This window comes from Ochotona curzoniae, unplaced genomic scaffold (genome assembly GCF_017591425.1).
Source record: "Ochotona curzoniae isolate NIBS_2020 unplaced genomic scaffold, NIBS_Ocur_1.0 contig_3498, whole genome shotgun sequence".
In the NCBI taxonomy this organism is placed as follows: Eukaryota; Metazoa; Chordata; class Mammalia; order Lagomorpha; family Ochotonidae; genus Ochotona; species Ochotona curzoniae.
Window position 1 is genome coordinate 11,915,575 of NW_024465885.1, and position 12,635 is coordinate 11,928,209.

The 12,635-nt window shown below is 44.2% G+C and overlaps 1 protein-coding gene and 1 long non-coding RNA gene across 2 annotated transcripts; one reads left to right on the top strand and one right to left on the bottom strand.

The window, feature by feature from the left end:
* The first annotated feature begins 2,573 nt into the window (after window positions 1-2,573).
* On the top strand, window positions 2,574-5,222 carry LOC121156718. The gene is made up of 3 exons (XR_005883916.1): window positions 2,574-2,660; window positions 3,578-3,713; window positions 5,199-5,222. It is a non-coding gene; the product is annotated as an uncharacterized LOC121156718 (long non-coding RNA).
* Window positions 3,500-7,446, bottom strand: TRMT10C (tRNA methyltransferase 10C, mitochondrial RNase P subunit). The gene is made up of 2 exons (XM_040980556.1): window positions 7,305-7,446; window positions 3,500-4,786 (listed from the first exon to the last, which is right to left on the bottom strand). Exon 2 carries the CDS (start codon window positions 4,748-4,750, stop codon window positions 3,500-3,502), a length of 1,251 nt encoding a protein of 416 aa, XP_040836490.1. The 5' UTR covers window positions 4,751-4,786; window positions 7,305-7,446.
* Between the last annotated feature and the right edge of the window lie 5,189 nt (window positions 7,447-12,635).

Genomic DNA, 12,635 nt, shown 5'->3' on the forward strand with positions numbered 1-12,635 from the left:
GACAGTGTCCCCAGGTGGAGAAGCGGAATGATGACGACTTCTCCCCAGGTCAAAATCTTTCAAGTTGAGAGCTTTTTTTTTTTTTCCCCCCTTCCTGAGTGACTTGGTGGATTCCGGGGATCAGTAGAATGCAGTCTAGGTGTTAGGTTAGGAACCAGCCCGCTTTTGTGGTCTCATCTTCTCCTTTTCTATATATTTATGCAGCCTTCTACCAAATGGGGTGGATTACCTGCATTGCTGGGAAGCTGCGCTTAATGGATTTTCCCTGCAGTATGCAGTCAACATTAGGGTTTAGTCTTAGGAATCAAAGTTAGGTTTGAGGCGCTGATTGACAGCTCTTGAAACTAGATAGTGATAGCATCCCCGAAGGTGCTTGTGGGGATCAAGCGAGGTATACTGTTGCTTATTGTTCCCTCACTGTGTGCTCTGGCTTGAAGTCCATGACTCACTATCTTTATTATACGTGTAAAAGCAAGCAGGAAGCTTATCTTGGAGCGGGTACTTAGTGTTTGTTTCCATTTTTATTATAAAAATTTATTTTTTAATTGGAAAGGCATATTTATAAAGGAAAGACAGAAAGATCTTCCATTTGTGGCCACTCCCCAAGTGGCTGCAACGGTTGCAATTGAGCCAATCCAGCGCAGGAGCCAGGAACTTCTTTTGTGCTTGCCCTGTGTGTGACAGTTTTGGTCACCACTGTTTCCCCAGGATCTAGATTATACGAATCTCAGCAAATACTCACTGAAAGCCATGAGTGCAAGTTGCTCTGCAAATGGTTTAGGGAATGAAGAGGTGGTGTGCAAGGCAGAGAAGCAGTTTGGGGTCACACAGAAGTGGATTTAAATGGACTACCATTTGCTAATTTTGTGTTTGCAGTAACAGTACTACTGAGTACATTGTTACTGCAAAGCAATACTTACCTGGAACATTAGGACTGCATTATTTCTTAGGTTAAATTTCTAACAGATGCTTGGCCATGGTAGCTGCTCGCTTAATAAAAAAAAACAACTTAAAAGGTAGTTAGTGTTCATATTTTATTCAAATTATGTTTTAAATGCTGGAATGAGCACAGCCAGGACTTGAATCCAGGTAGTCTGGGATGCAGGAATCCTAAGTGTCTTCTTGGGCCAGAAGACTGCCCCAGCTACCAGAAATCTTAGAAGTCCATATTTGTATCACTTTATATCACCAAATTACATGCAAACAATTTACAATTTAAAAAGTGAATATATAGATGGTTAAATTTCTACCGGGCCGGTGTGGAGTAAGTTTACAGTTGTGGTATAGATTATTCTTCCTGCTATCATCCTGGGAAAAGTAGTGGGAGATGGTCCAAGTCCTTGGGCCCCTGCAACCCACATGAAAGACCTGGATGAAGCTCCTGGCTTTGGTCTGGGAAAGTGCTACTCCGTTGTGGCCATCTGAGGATTTGCCCAATGGATAGATTTCTGGAAACTCTTTCAAATAGATATTAAAGGGTCCAGTGTGGTGGCCTAGTGGCTAAAGTCCTCACCTTGAACGCACAGGGCCCCGGTTCTAATCCCGGCAGCTCTACTTCCCATCAAGCTCCTTGCTTGTGGGCCTGGGAAAGCAGTTGAGGACGGCCCAAAGCCTTGGGACCCTGCACCTGTGTGGGAGACCTGGAAGAAGTTCCTGGCTCCTAGCTTTGGATCGGTGCAGCACTGGCCGTTGTGTTCACTTGGGGAGTGAATCATTGGGCGAAAGATCTTCCTCTCTGTTTCTCCTCCTCTCAGTATACCTGACTTTGTAATAAAAATAAATAAATCTTTTAAAAAATAGATATTAAAAAAATTTAGGGACTGGGAAAGCAGTCAAGGATGGACAAAGCCTTGGGACCCTGCACCCGTGTGGGAGACCCAAAAAAAGCTCCTGCCTTCAAATTGTCTCAGCTTTGGCTATTGCAGCCATTTGGGGAGTGAACCAGCGGATGGAAAGTCTTTCTCTTTGTCTCGCCTTCTCTTTGTAAAATCGGATGGAAGATCTTTCTGTACATCTGACTTTGCAATAAAATTAAATAAATCTTTAAAATAATAATAATCTTTTTTTAAAAGGTGATGCTGGGGCCCGGCAGCGTGGCATAACTGATTAAGCTGCTGCCTACAGTGCCAGCGTGATATGCGCACTAGTTCAAGTACTGGCTGTTTTGGCTGTTCCAGTTCTGAATCATCTCCCTAATGGACCAGGCAGGGCCAAGCAAACCACAACTCACAAGAAAGAACAGAAACCTGGGCCCGGTGCAATGGTGCAGTGGTTAAGGTCCTCACCTTGCACGCCCAGGATCCCATATGGGTGCCGGTTTGGCAGCCCCGCTTCCCTTCCAGCTCCCTGCTTGTGGCCTGGGAAAGCAGTCGAGGACAGCCCAAAGCTTTGGGACCCTGCACCCGCGTGGGAGACCCAGAAGAGGCTCCTGGCTTCGGATTGGCTCAGCTCCAGCTGTTGCGCCCGCCTGGGGAGTGAATCATTGGAAGGAAGATCTTCCTCTTTGTCTCTCCTTTCTGTATATCCACCTTTCCAATAAAAATAAATCTTTAAAAAAAAAAAAAAAAAAGAAAGAACAGAAACCAGGATGGAGCACATGTCATGCTGAATTGGGCTCTTACACTGATAGGACACAGCATCGAAGGCAAAGGCCAAGACAGGTGAGAGGCTAAGCCAACTTCTTGAATTCTGTACTCATAAGAACTAGGAGCCAGTGTGGCTCAGCCCTGGCCATAGCAGCCATCTAAAGAATGAAATAACAAAAAATCTATCTCTTCCCTGACCCATAAATAAATGAATAACTCTTCCTTTTAAATAAATAAAATTTTTTAAAGAAAGATGCGGTACATACAACATGGATGAATTCCGGGGACATTAGGCTATCTGTATTGCAGCAGGATACAAGTCACATCAACATTAGCTAAATAAAATTTCTTTGTAAAAAGAAATTAGTTTGACCCCCTACAAACTTTTTTTCATAATACACCCAAATTCCAAGACAGGCCAAGATGTATCTTAGCCTTTTACTTAACCAAGATGCAGGTAAACAATGTTTCTTTAGTGCATATGACATGCTCAGCATATGAAAATTTACTTCAATAAATGAACTATCACTTGAAGTTTAGAAATATTTTTCCAAATAAATTTTTCACAGATAAATAGCTGTTACATAAATAAAAGAGTATTTAAGAAGGAGTTTAAGGTCTGAAACTAAGAGAATGTTTTAAAAAAAAAAAGCCATATCAATAGTGATCAATAGTGTAACTGTTTACTGGGTTAAGATTTTTCTGTTCAACAAACATCAACAACTCCTTACTTTGATTAATTGCCTTTTATAGTAAACAAAATACATTCAAAAAGTTTTGCAGATACTCAATTGATCGGGCAAAGACATAATTCCCCAGTTAGTTTAGAAAAACCAGAAAATGATTTCCATTTAAAAAGAAACCACTAATAAAACTACTGTCAACCCATTTATTTTTTAAGCTAGCAAATTTTCTCATTTAAGCTGTCTCTTCCGTGTAAGGACATTTAAAGAGCTTTTGGGAAATGATTTAAAAGTCTTTGCTTTCTTCAGGTTTTCAATGAACTCTTGAGATTGCTGAGAAATCTCCAGAAATCCAGCATGTTTTCTCCTAGGAACAAACTTTAGCGCCTCTTCCCAATTACCAGTGTTTTTCAGACATAACAAAATACGCATCATTTGATCCAAGGTAAGATTTTTGGTACCAATGTCCCACTGCAAATATTTATCTAATGGAAGGCTTTCTGTTGCCAACTTAAATCGTTTTGCCTTGGCTAGGGATATTCCAGGTTGTATACCCTTATCAACGAATGAGCCAATTATATAAATTTTGTCATGCTTGAAAGTAGTCATAACATTTGGAGAATCTGCAGTTAAATATATAATATCATCCTTTGGGAATAAATCAACATAAGACTTTTCTGTTGCTGTTAAAAGCAATTTGTCCCATTTTTCTCTATAACGTTTCACTAACTCTGTATGATAAGCACCATTTGTTTTAAGGTTACAAAAATAAATATGGAAAGGATCAATATTTCTTCTGTTACAACCTTCACTCTCCAAGAGTTGAGAAACAGCATTCTGTAGTTCTTTTGGTTTCATGTAATCATCATACATCATGTCAAACACTAAAGGCTGTCCAAACTGCATGGCCTGAGCACCTTTCCAGTCCATGGCAATGTTCATATTTCTATCCCAAAGTCGTAGGAACAGGAAGTTCTGCTGCTTATCTTCCTCAGGGGTTTCCAGCAGCTTGACTTTCATTGCTTCTTCCCTTGCTGCTGCTTTCATTTCCTTTTTTCTTTGCTTGGCTTTTTTCATTTTTTCCTTAACATATAAATGCTTTAAATATTTCTTTTTTGATGATTTAGAAGGAGATTCCATAATGATTTTAAGCTCTTCTTCAGTGATGTGTTCTGGTACTTCCTTGCCAAGCAATCTCCACATCTCAATTAACTCTCTGGTGGCAACTAGAGGATCTTCATCCTTGTCCCTCAAGCCTGTTGAAATACTTTCTTGCACACTAGATTTCATTGTAGTTTTCCATCCATCCAGTTCTAGCTGTTGAGAAGTGGATGTGCTCTCCTTATTAGGAAGGGGCATAGCTGGTATTTTGGAAGACATGCATCTATGTAAAACCGATGAATATAAATTATTTCTCTTTCCATGAAGGGTAAATGGCACCAGAAACCTGGCTAAAGGTCTTAATGTGACATTAACATTCATTTTGAAAGAAAGAAAAAAACGGAGACACAAAAACTCCTGCAAAAGAAGAAAAATGCAGTTAAAAGACAATTTTTAAAATTCCCAACTAACATCAGTATGTATGAGGGACTAAAATATAATCAAGTACTGAATTACAAGTTATATAACTTTTGTACAACTTTATGTTCTGCACCATTACCTTTTTAAAAAAAGATTATTATTTTAAAGATTTATTTATTTTTATTGCAAAGTCAGATGTACAGAGAGGGAGAGAGACAAAGCGGAAGATCTTCCATCTGATTTTACAAAGAGAAGGTGAGACAAAGAGAAAGGCTCTCCATCCGCTGGTTCACTCCCCAAATGGCTGCAACAGCTAAAACTGAGACAATTTGAAGGCAGGAGCTTTTTTTGGGTCTCCCACGCGGGTGCAGGGTCCCAAGGCTTTGTCCATCCTTGACTGCTTTCCCAGGCCACAAGCAGGGAGCTGGATGGGAAGTAGAGCAGCTGGGACATGAACTGGCATCCGCACGGGATCCAGTGCATGCAAAGCAAGGACTTAGGCACTGATCCATCACACCAGGTCTACATCATTACCGCTGTTCCTAGACTCCAGCAGCCAAGAGGATGTAATTATTCACTGGGCAAAAAATTCCAAACTTACTTGGGACCTTATTTTAGACATGAAGTTCATAAAAGGATAACTTGCATATACTTTTATATAGTGGCCCAGGGGTCAATGTTAATGGATAACAAGGGTTTTGTACCACAGATGCAGCTGAGATCATGATATTCTCAACTCTATGATAAGCACAGGCACATACCCCAAAACAAGATCTGACACAAAAAAGGACAGAAATGCAGAAGATGATGGTAGGTGAAAAGGCACTGTACAACTGCATCAGTCTGTGGTACATGCTGGCAAGCTTGGGAACCAGGGCAGGGGGCAGGCCTGGTGGGGGTTATGGGAAGTTGCCCCAACTAGGCTGCAGCTCCCACTGGTTTGTGTGAGGGCTGAGTATCAAGTGGGTAGGATCAGGCTGGACTGCAACACCCATTGGTTCAGGAGGAAGACAGGGCTGGAGACAGAACTGACCCAGCAGTTGCAACCACCAGCATATGCATAAGCTGATTGGGGCGATGGACTGTGCCAGACTCTGTACTGGCAAGCACACACAAGAATCAGGTCTGGCAGGATCACCTCAGATGAGGTTTCTTTGGAGATGCCTCCAACTGAACTGCTGATCTCAGAACCCCAACCATGAAGAGACTATGTCAGCCAGTGGATTCTGAATAGATTTCAACGCGACTGGAACAGCGAGACTGGCCTCAATTCAGACCTGCTGAATTATCAGAACTGCTTGTGCAGGACCCTCAGAGTGTGCCTCACATCAGGGACCTGGGATGGGTGGGAGGCTGGGTGAAGCCTCTCCCTTTCTCCCCTGACCCCAGATGCAGGGGGAAAAAATGATATTAGTGGGGAAACAATGGTCTTATCCACTTTCCTGTAGCCCTTGACCCTTTGTACCCTAATCAACTAAGTAAGATTATTAAAAAAAAGAAGAAAGAAAAAGATAACCTATCTGGCATTTTACAATACAAAATCTGAAGAAATATCTTTGGGGGAAAAAAGGCACTGTACAATGCCCTCATGTTTTTTTAAAAAGATTTATTTTATTTTTATAGGAAAGGCAGATATACAGAGAGGAGAGACAGAGAAGAAGATCTTCCCTCTGATGATTCACTCCCCAGGTGAGCGCAACGGCCCATGCTGTGCCAATCCGAAGCCAGGAGCCTCTTCCGGGTCTCCCACGCGGGTGCAGGGTCCCAAAGCTTTGGGCCGTCCTCGACTGCTTTCCCAGGCCACAGGCAGGGAGCTGGAAGGGAAGCGGGGCTGCCAGGATTAGAACCGGTGCCCATATGGGATCCTGGGCGTGCAAGGTGAGGACCTTAACCACTGCACCACCGCGCTGGGCCTGCCTTCATGTTTTCAACTCAGGAAGACACAGCAATATACTGGGGCTGGCATGACAGCTCAACAGGCTAATTCTCTGACTTTAAGAGCCAGCAATGGGTACCGGTCCCGGTTCGTGTCCCAGCTACTCCACTCCTCTTCCAGGTCCCCTACTGTAGTCTGGGAAAGCAGTGGAGGTTGGCCCATATTCTTGTGAGACCCTTCACCTATGTGAGAGATCTGGAAGAAGCTCCTGGCTCCCTTTGGATTGGCACAGCTCTGACCCAGCTCTAGGTATTCTGGCCATTTGGAAAGTGAACCAGCAGATGGAAGATCTTTCTCTCTCTCTCTCTGTAAATCTGCTTTTTCAATATAAACAAATGAATCTTTAAAAAATAAAATAAAAATTTTTAAAATCACTTGCCTAAAAAATGTCGTAACAAGGGCCTGCTGCACTAGCCTAGTGGCTCAAGTTCTTGCCTTGTATGTACCAGGATCCCATATGGGCGCCGCTTCTAATCCCGGCAGCCCTTCTTTCCATCCACTCCCTTGGGCACCCTCGATCAGCGTCCGCGTTCTCCCGTCCACCCTCAGCACCCGCCCTGGAAGAGCTGCAGCGCATACCGAGAGTGCACAGCCTCTCCCACGGGCGCGCAGGGAGTCCAGACAGCGCGGGATTCGACCTCGCACAGCTCACTACTCGGCCTCGCTGCCCAGCAGGTCACCGTGCAGCCCACGCGCCGAGCACCGGTGTGCGACCCGAGCGGTGAGCGCAGCCTCAGTGCAACCGGAACTCCCGCCCTCCGCGGCAGGCGCTGCGTTTTAACGTCACGAGAGGCGCCGCCTGTTCCTGGCTCGGCGCCGCGCACTAGGCTCCCGGCCTGTGGATGGACAGGGGGCTTAGGCTCGGGTTTCCAGCGGCTTGTGGACTGGGCCTGGTTTAGTTCTTTTCCGTATTTGTACTTAAACTCGGCTACTTTTAGCGCATTCTCGGTGGACCCGTATTTATGAAATCATACACGCAGAATACTAACATAAAATTACTATTGGGCAAGTTTACCCAGGTTTAACTGCCTGAGGAGTTCATTCTTTGACCAGTTCCTCGCCAGTAGCTACTAACAATGCTTGGACATTATGGTTCACAGCGAATCGCATTGTCTCTCTTTAGCTCGTTTGGAAATTGTAATGTGAAAATTAAGTTGAAATACCTTTGTAACTCGGTATACTTTAGGCCAAAATCCAACCTGTATGTGTTTTTGTTAGCCAACATAGTATTGCTAAGTATAATTTTAAATTGCCATTAAGTAGGAAAAGATCTTTTCAGGCCCCAAGCAACAGCCTAGTGGCTAAAGTCCTCACCTTGCATGCACCCAGGATCCCATATGGGCACTGATTCTAATGCCATCTTCTCTACTTCCCATCCAGCTCCCTGCTTGTGGCCTGGGAAAGCAGTGGAGGACGGCGCAAAGCCTTGGGACCCTGCACTCCAGTGTGGAAGACATGGAAAAGGCTCCTGACTTTGGATCGACTCAGTTCTGGCTGTTGCAGCCACTTGGGGAGTGAGCCAGGGAAAAAGGAGGGAAGAAAGAAAAAGTCTTTTCAACAAACGGTACTGGAAAAACTGGGTGTAGGCATTCAACTAAATGAAGTTGGGCTCTAAATGTAAGAACAAAAAGTGTAAAACAGTAAAACATGGGAAAAGTCATATGGCATTGAATTTGACAGATTTTGTGAGTGTGATGTGAAAGTGTAGGCAACATTAAAAAAAATGACAAACCAGGTTTCATAAAAATTGAAAACTTTTGCGAAAAAGCATACTGTTAGCAGAGTAAAAAGGAAACCAACAGAATGGGAGGAAATATTTCCAAATTATCTATCTTTAAAGGAGTAATATCTAAACTGTATAATTTGAATAACACAGCAACAAAAAGTCAAACTGCCCAACTCAAAGTGGGCACAGAACTTGAATTAACATTTATCTAAAGAATATATGTAAATAGAAATCAGGCCCATAGAGTGATGTGCAGCAGTATTGATCCTTGAGGTACAAATCAATGCAAAAGATCTCTTTGCACATCACTTGGGAAAAACTTATGGCCATCACCCTCATTTTTTTGTCTTTCATTGAGGTCTATTAAAGAGTGACTAATCCACATCCATTAAGATGACAAATAGGGACAAGCATTGTTGCACAGCAGGTAAAGCTGCTTTCTGCAGTGCTAGCATTTCATGGGTCCCATTTCAGGACTGACTACTCTACTTCCAATCCTGTTCCCGCTAATGATCTTGGAAAGCAATGGAAGATGGCTAATGTATTTGGGTCCCTGTTTGTACGTGTGAGACCTGGATGTAATTCTAGACTCCTGGCTTCAGCTTTGTCCAACCTCAGTCATTGTGAACATTTGGGGAGTGAATGAATGGATGAGAGATTTTGTGCCTATCTACCTTTCAAATAAGTAAATAAACCTTTAAAATGAAAAGATCCCAGGCCAGTGTGATAGCCTGTTGGCTAAATTCTCACGTTGGCATATGCTGGGATCCCATATGGGTGTACCAGTTTATATCCTGGCTCCTCTACTTCCCATCTGCCTCCCTGCTTCTGAACTGGAGAAGTAGTAGAGAATGGCCTAAGCCTTGGGATCCTTTACTGCATAGGAGACATGGAATAAGCTTCTCTCTCATGGCTTCAGGTTGGCTCAGCTCTGGCCATTGTAGCTACGTGGGTTGTGAAGCAGCAAAAAGAAGATCTTTTTCTCTATCTCTCCTTCTCTGTGTGAATCTGCTCTACCCTTCCAGTAAAAATGATAGTCTTCTTTAAAAAAAAAAAAGATTTATTTTCATTGGAAAGATGGATATACAGAGAGGAGAGACAGAGAGGCAGATCTTCCCTCTGATGATTCGCTCCCCAAGTGAGCGCAACGACCGATGCTATGCTGATCTGAAGCCAGAAACCTGGAATCTCTTCCAGGTCTCCCACATGGGTGCAGGGTCACAAGGCCTTGGGCCGTGCTCGACTGCTTTTCCGGGCCACAAGCAGGGAGCTGGATGGGAAGTGGGGCTGCTGGGATTAGAACCGGTGCCCATATGGGATCCCGGGCATGCAAGGCGAGGACCTTAACCACTGTGCCATCGTTTCGGGCCCAATAGTCTTCTTTTAAAAGAATTTCTTGGGGTGTGATGTTGGCTCAACTGGTCAATCCTCTACCTCTAAATGCTGGCATCCCATATGGGTACTGGTTTGTGTCCCAGCTGCTGCAGTCCCTGTCTACTTCTCTGCTTATGGCCTGGGAAAGCAGTGGAGAATGGTCCAATATTTAGGCACCTGCATCCATGAGAGAGACCAGGTAGAAATTTTTGGCTCCTGGCTTCTGGCTTTGAATTGGCTCAACACCAGCCATTGGGGCCATTTGGGGAAGATCTTGTATCTCCTTCCCTCACTCTGTAAATCAGCTTTCCAACAAAGGTTATTTTTAAAAAGGAATTTCTTGAGGCAGTAAATCTGGAAGTGAAAAATCTGTATCATATCAACATCTTCCATTTTGCCAAATATTTTTCCAATAGGAGTATCCATTCTGTAATTTGACAAAGGAGAAGAAGTTTGCACAGAAAAGCAAATATAAAAATGCTGTTTATTCAGGTGCTTTGCTGTTTTCTCTCTTTTCACTTCTTTCCCCTCCCTCTTTCCTCCCTCCCTCGTTTCCTGTTGGGGGCATTGACAATGTCCTGCCCTGTGATTGTCCCTTTGCCCTGATTAGTGTGCCTTGGTGATCTTTAAGCTGATTGGATAGGATTGATATATAAGCCAGGGGCTTTTTGGAGGGGGAGGGGCTTCTGCGTAACGGAATTAACAGACATAACAGTTTTAACGGGAGGTTTGAATAAAGCGCCTCTGAGATGCTCTCCAGTGTCGGGTGATTTCTTCTGCTGCACGGGAGACCCTGATGCTTTCCTTCCTTCATTCCTTCATTTTTTAAAAAGATTTGTTTATTTTTATTGGAAATGTGGATATACAGAGAGGAGGAGAGACAGAGAGGAAAATTGTCTGTCTGATGGCTCACTCCCCAAGTGACCAAAACAGCTGGAGCTAAGCCAATCTGAAGCCAGGAGCCAGGAGCCAGGAGCTGTTCCGGATCTCCCATGCGAGTGCAGGGCCCCAAAGTTTTGGGCCATCCTCGACTAGATTTCCAGGCCACAGGCAGGGAGCTGGATGGGAAGTGTAGCTGCTGAGATTAGAACCGGCACCCATATGGGATCCTGGTATGTTCAAGGCGAGGACTCTAACTGCTACACTATCATGCTGGGCCCCTTTCATTTCTTACATTTATTTATTGGAAAGTCAGATTCTTAGAGAAAAGGAGATACACAGAGAGATCTTCCCTCCCGCTGGTTCACTCCCCAAGTGGCCACGGTGGCTAGAGTTGACTTAATCCAAAGCCAGGAGTCAGGAGCTTCTTTGTGTGGGTGCAGGGTCCTCCAGGCTTTGTGCTGTCCTTGAGTGCTTTCTCAGGCCACAAACAGGGAGCTGGAAGGAAAGTGGAGCAGCTGGGATATGACCTGGCACCCATATGGGATCCTGGTGCATACAAAGTGAGGACTTTAGCCAGTAGACTACAGTGCGGGGTCCATTGTGCTTTCTTTCTTTTTCTTTTTAAAGATTTATTTATTTTTATTGGAAGGTTGGATATACAGAGAATGAGAAACAGAGAGGAAGATGTGTCCACTGATTCACACCCCAAGTAGCTACAATGCCCAGAGCTGAGCCGATCTGATTCCAGGAGCCAGGAGCGTCTTCTGGGTCTCCCACATGGGTACAGGGTCCCAAGGCCTTGGGCCATCCTCTACTGCTTTCTCAGGTCACAAGCAGGATGGGAAGCAGGCTACTGGTTTAAAACCAGCACTCATATGGGATCCTGGCATGTACAAGGCAAAGCCTTTAGCTGCTGGGCTACAGTTTCTGTGCTTCCTTTTGGTGTGCAACATATAAACAGCGTATAAAATATTTACAATTCAATGATTTGAGCAAGGAATTGCTAGCTTTTAAAATTATTCAATCAAAGAATAATCAAAATTGATACTTTATAGTAACATAACAGTAAACAAAATCCAATTACTGCTTTGCATCTTTGTTAGTTATCCCAGGGCAGGGAACATGCCTGGCAAGGACCTGTGGGCACTCCCCTGCTAGGCTGTACCTATTTCTAGTGATCACGAGGACCAAGGCTGGTGGTGTCCGGGGTGGACAAGGTGGCGATACATGTCAGCATACATGAGGCCTGGATATGAGGGCAGGTCAGGCTGAGTTAACCCACAGCACCCATGGGTATGTATAAGAGCCAAATGGGATCAGCTTGGGCTGGGCTAGGCTGCAGTAAAGCTTGGAGTGTCAAAAGTCAGGGCTGGGAGCTCCAGTTGCACAATCGGTTAGCGCACGGTACTTATACAAAAATCAGGGCTGGGGACAGGCCTGGTGGGGTTATTGGGGATTGCCCTGATTAGGCTGTGCCACGAGCTGTAATGTGTGAGATATGGGGTTGAGGCAGAAGTGATAAGGCACCTGTATCCACTGATGTGTGCATTGGCTGGTACAGGTGACAAACCACAACCCACCATGCATTGTGCATTGGCTGGCACACATAACAGTCAAGCCTGAAGTCATAGCAGATGAGGTTTTTGTTTTTTCTTTATTTTTGACAATTTTTACATAGTTAATTAGGGCACAAAGGGTCAAGGGCTACAGGAAAGTGATAACACTATTGTTTCCACAGTTTTTCTTTCTTTTTTTTTTTTTTTTAAGATTTATGTATTTATTGGAAAGTCAGATATACAGAAAGGAGGAGAGACAGAGAGGCAGATCTTCCATCCAATGATTCACTCCCTAAGTGAGCGCAATGGCCGATGCTATGCCGATCTGAAGCCAGGATCCAGGAACTTCTTCCAGGTCTCCCACGTGGGTGC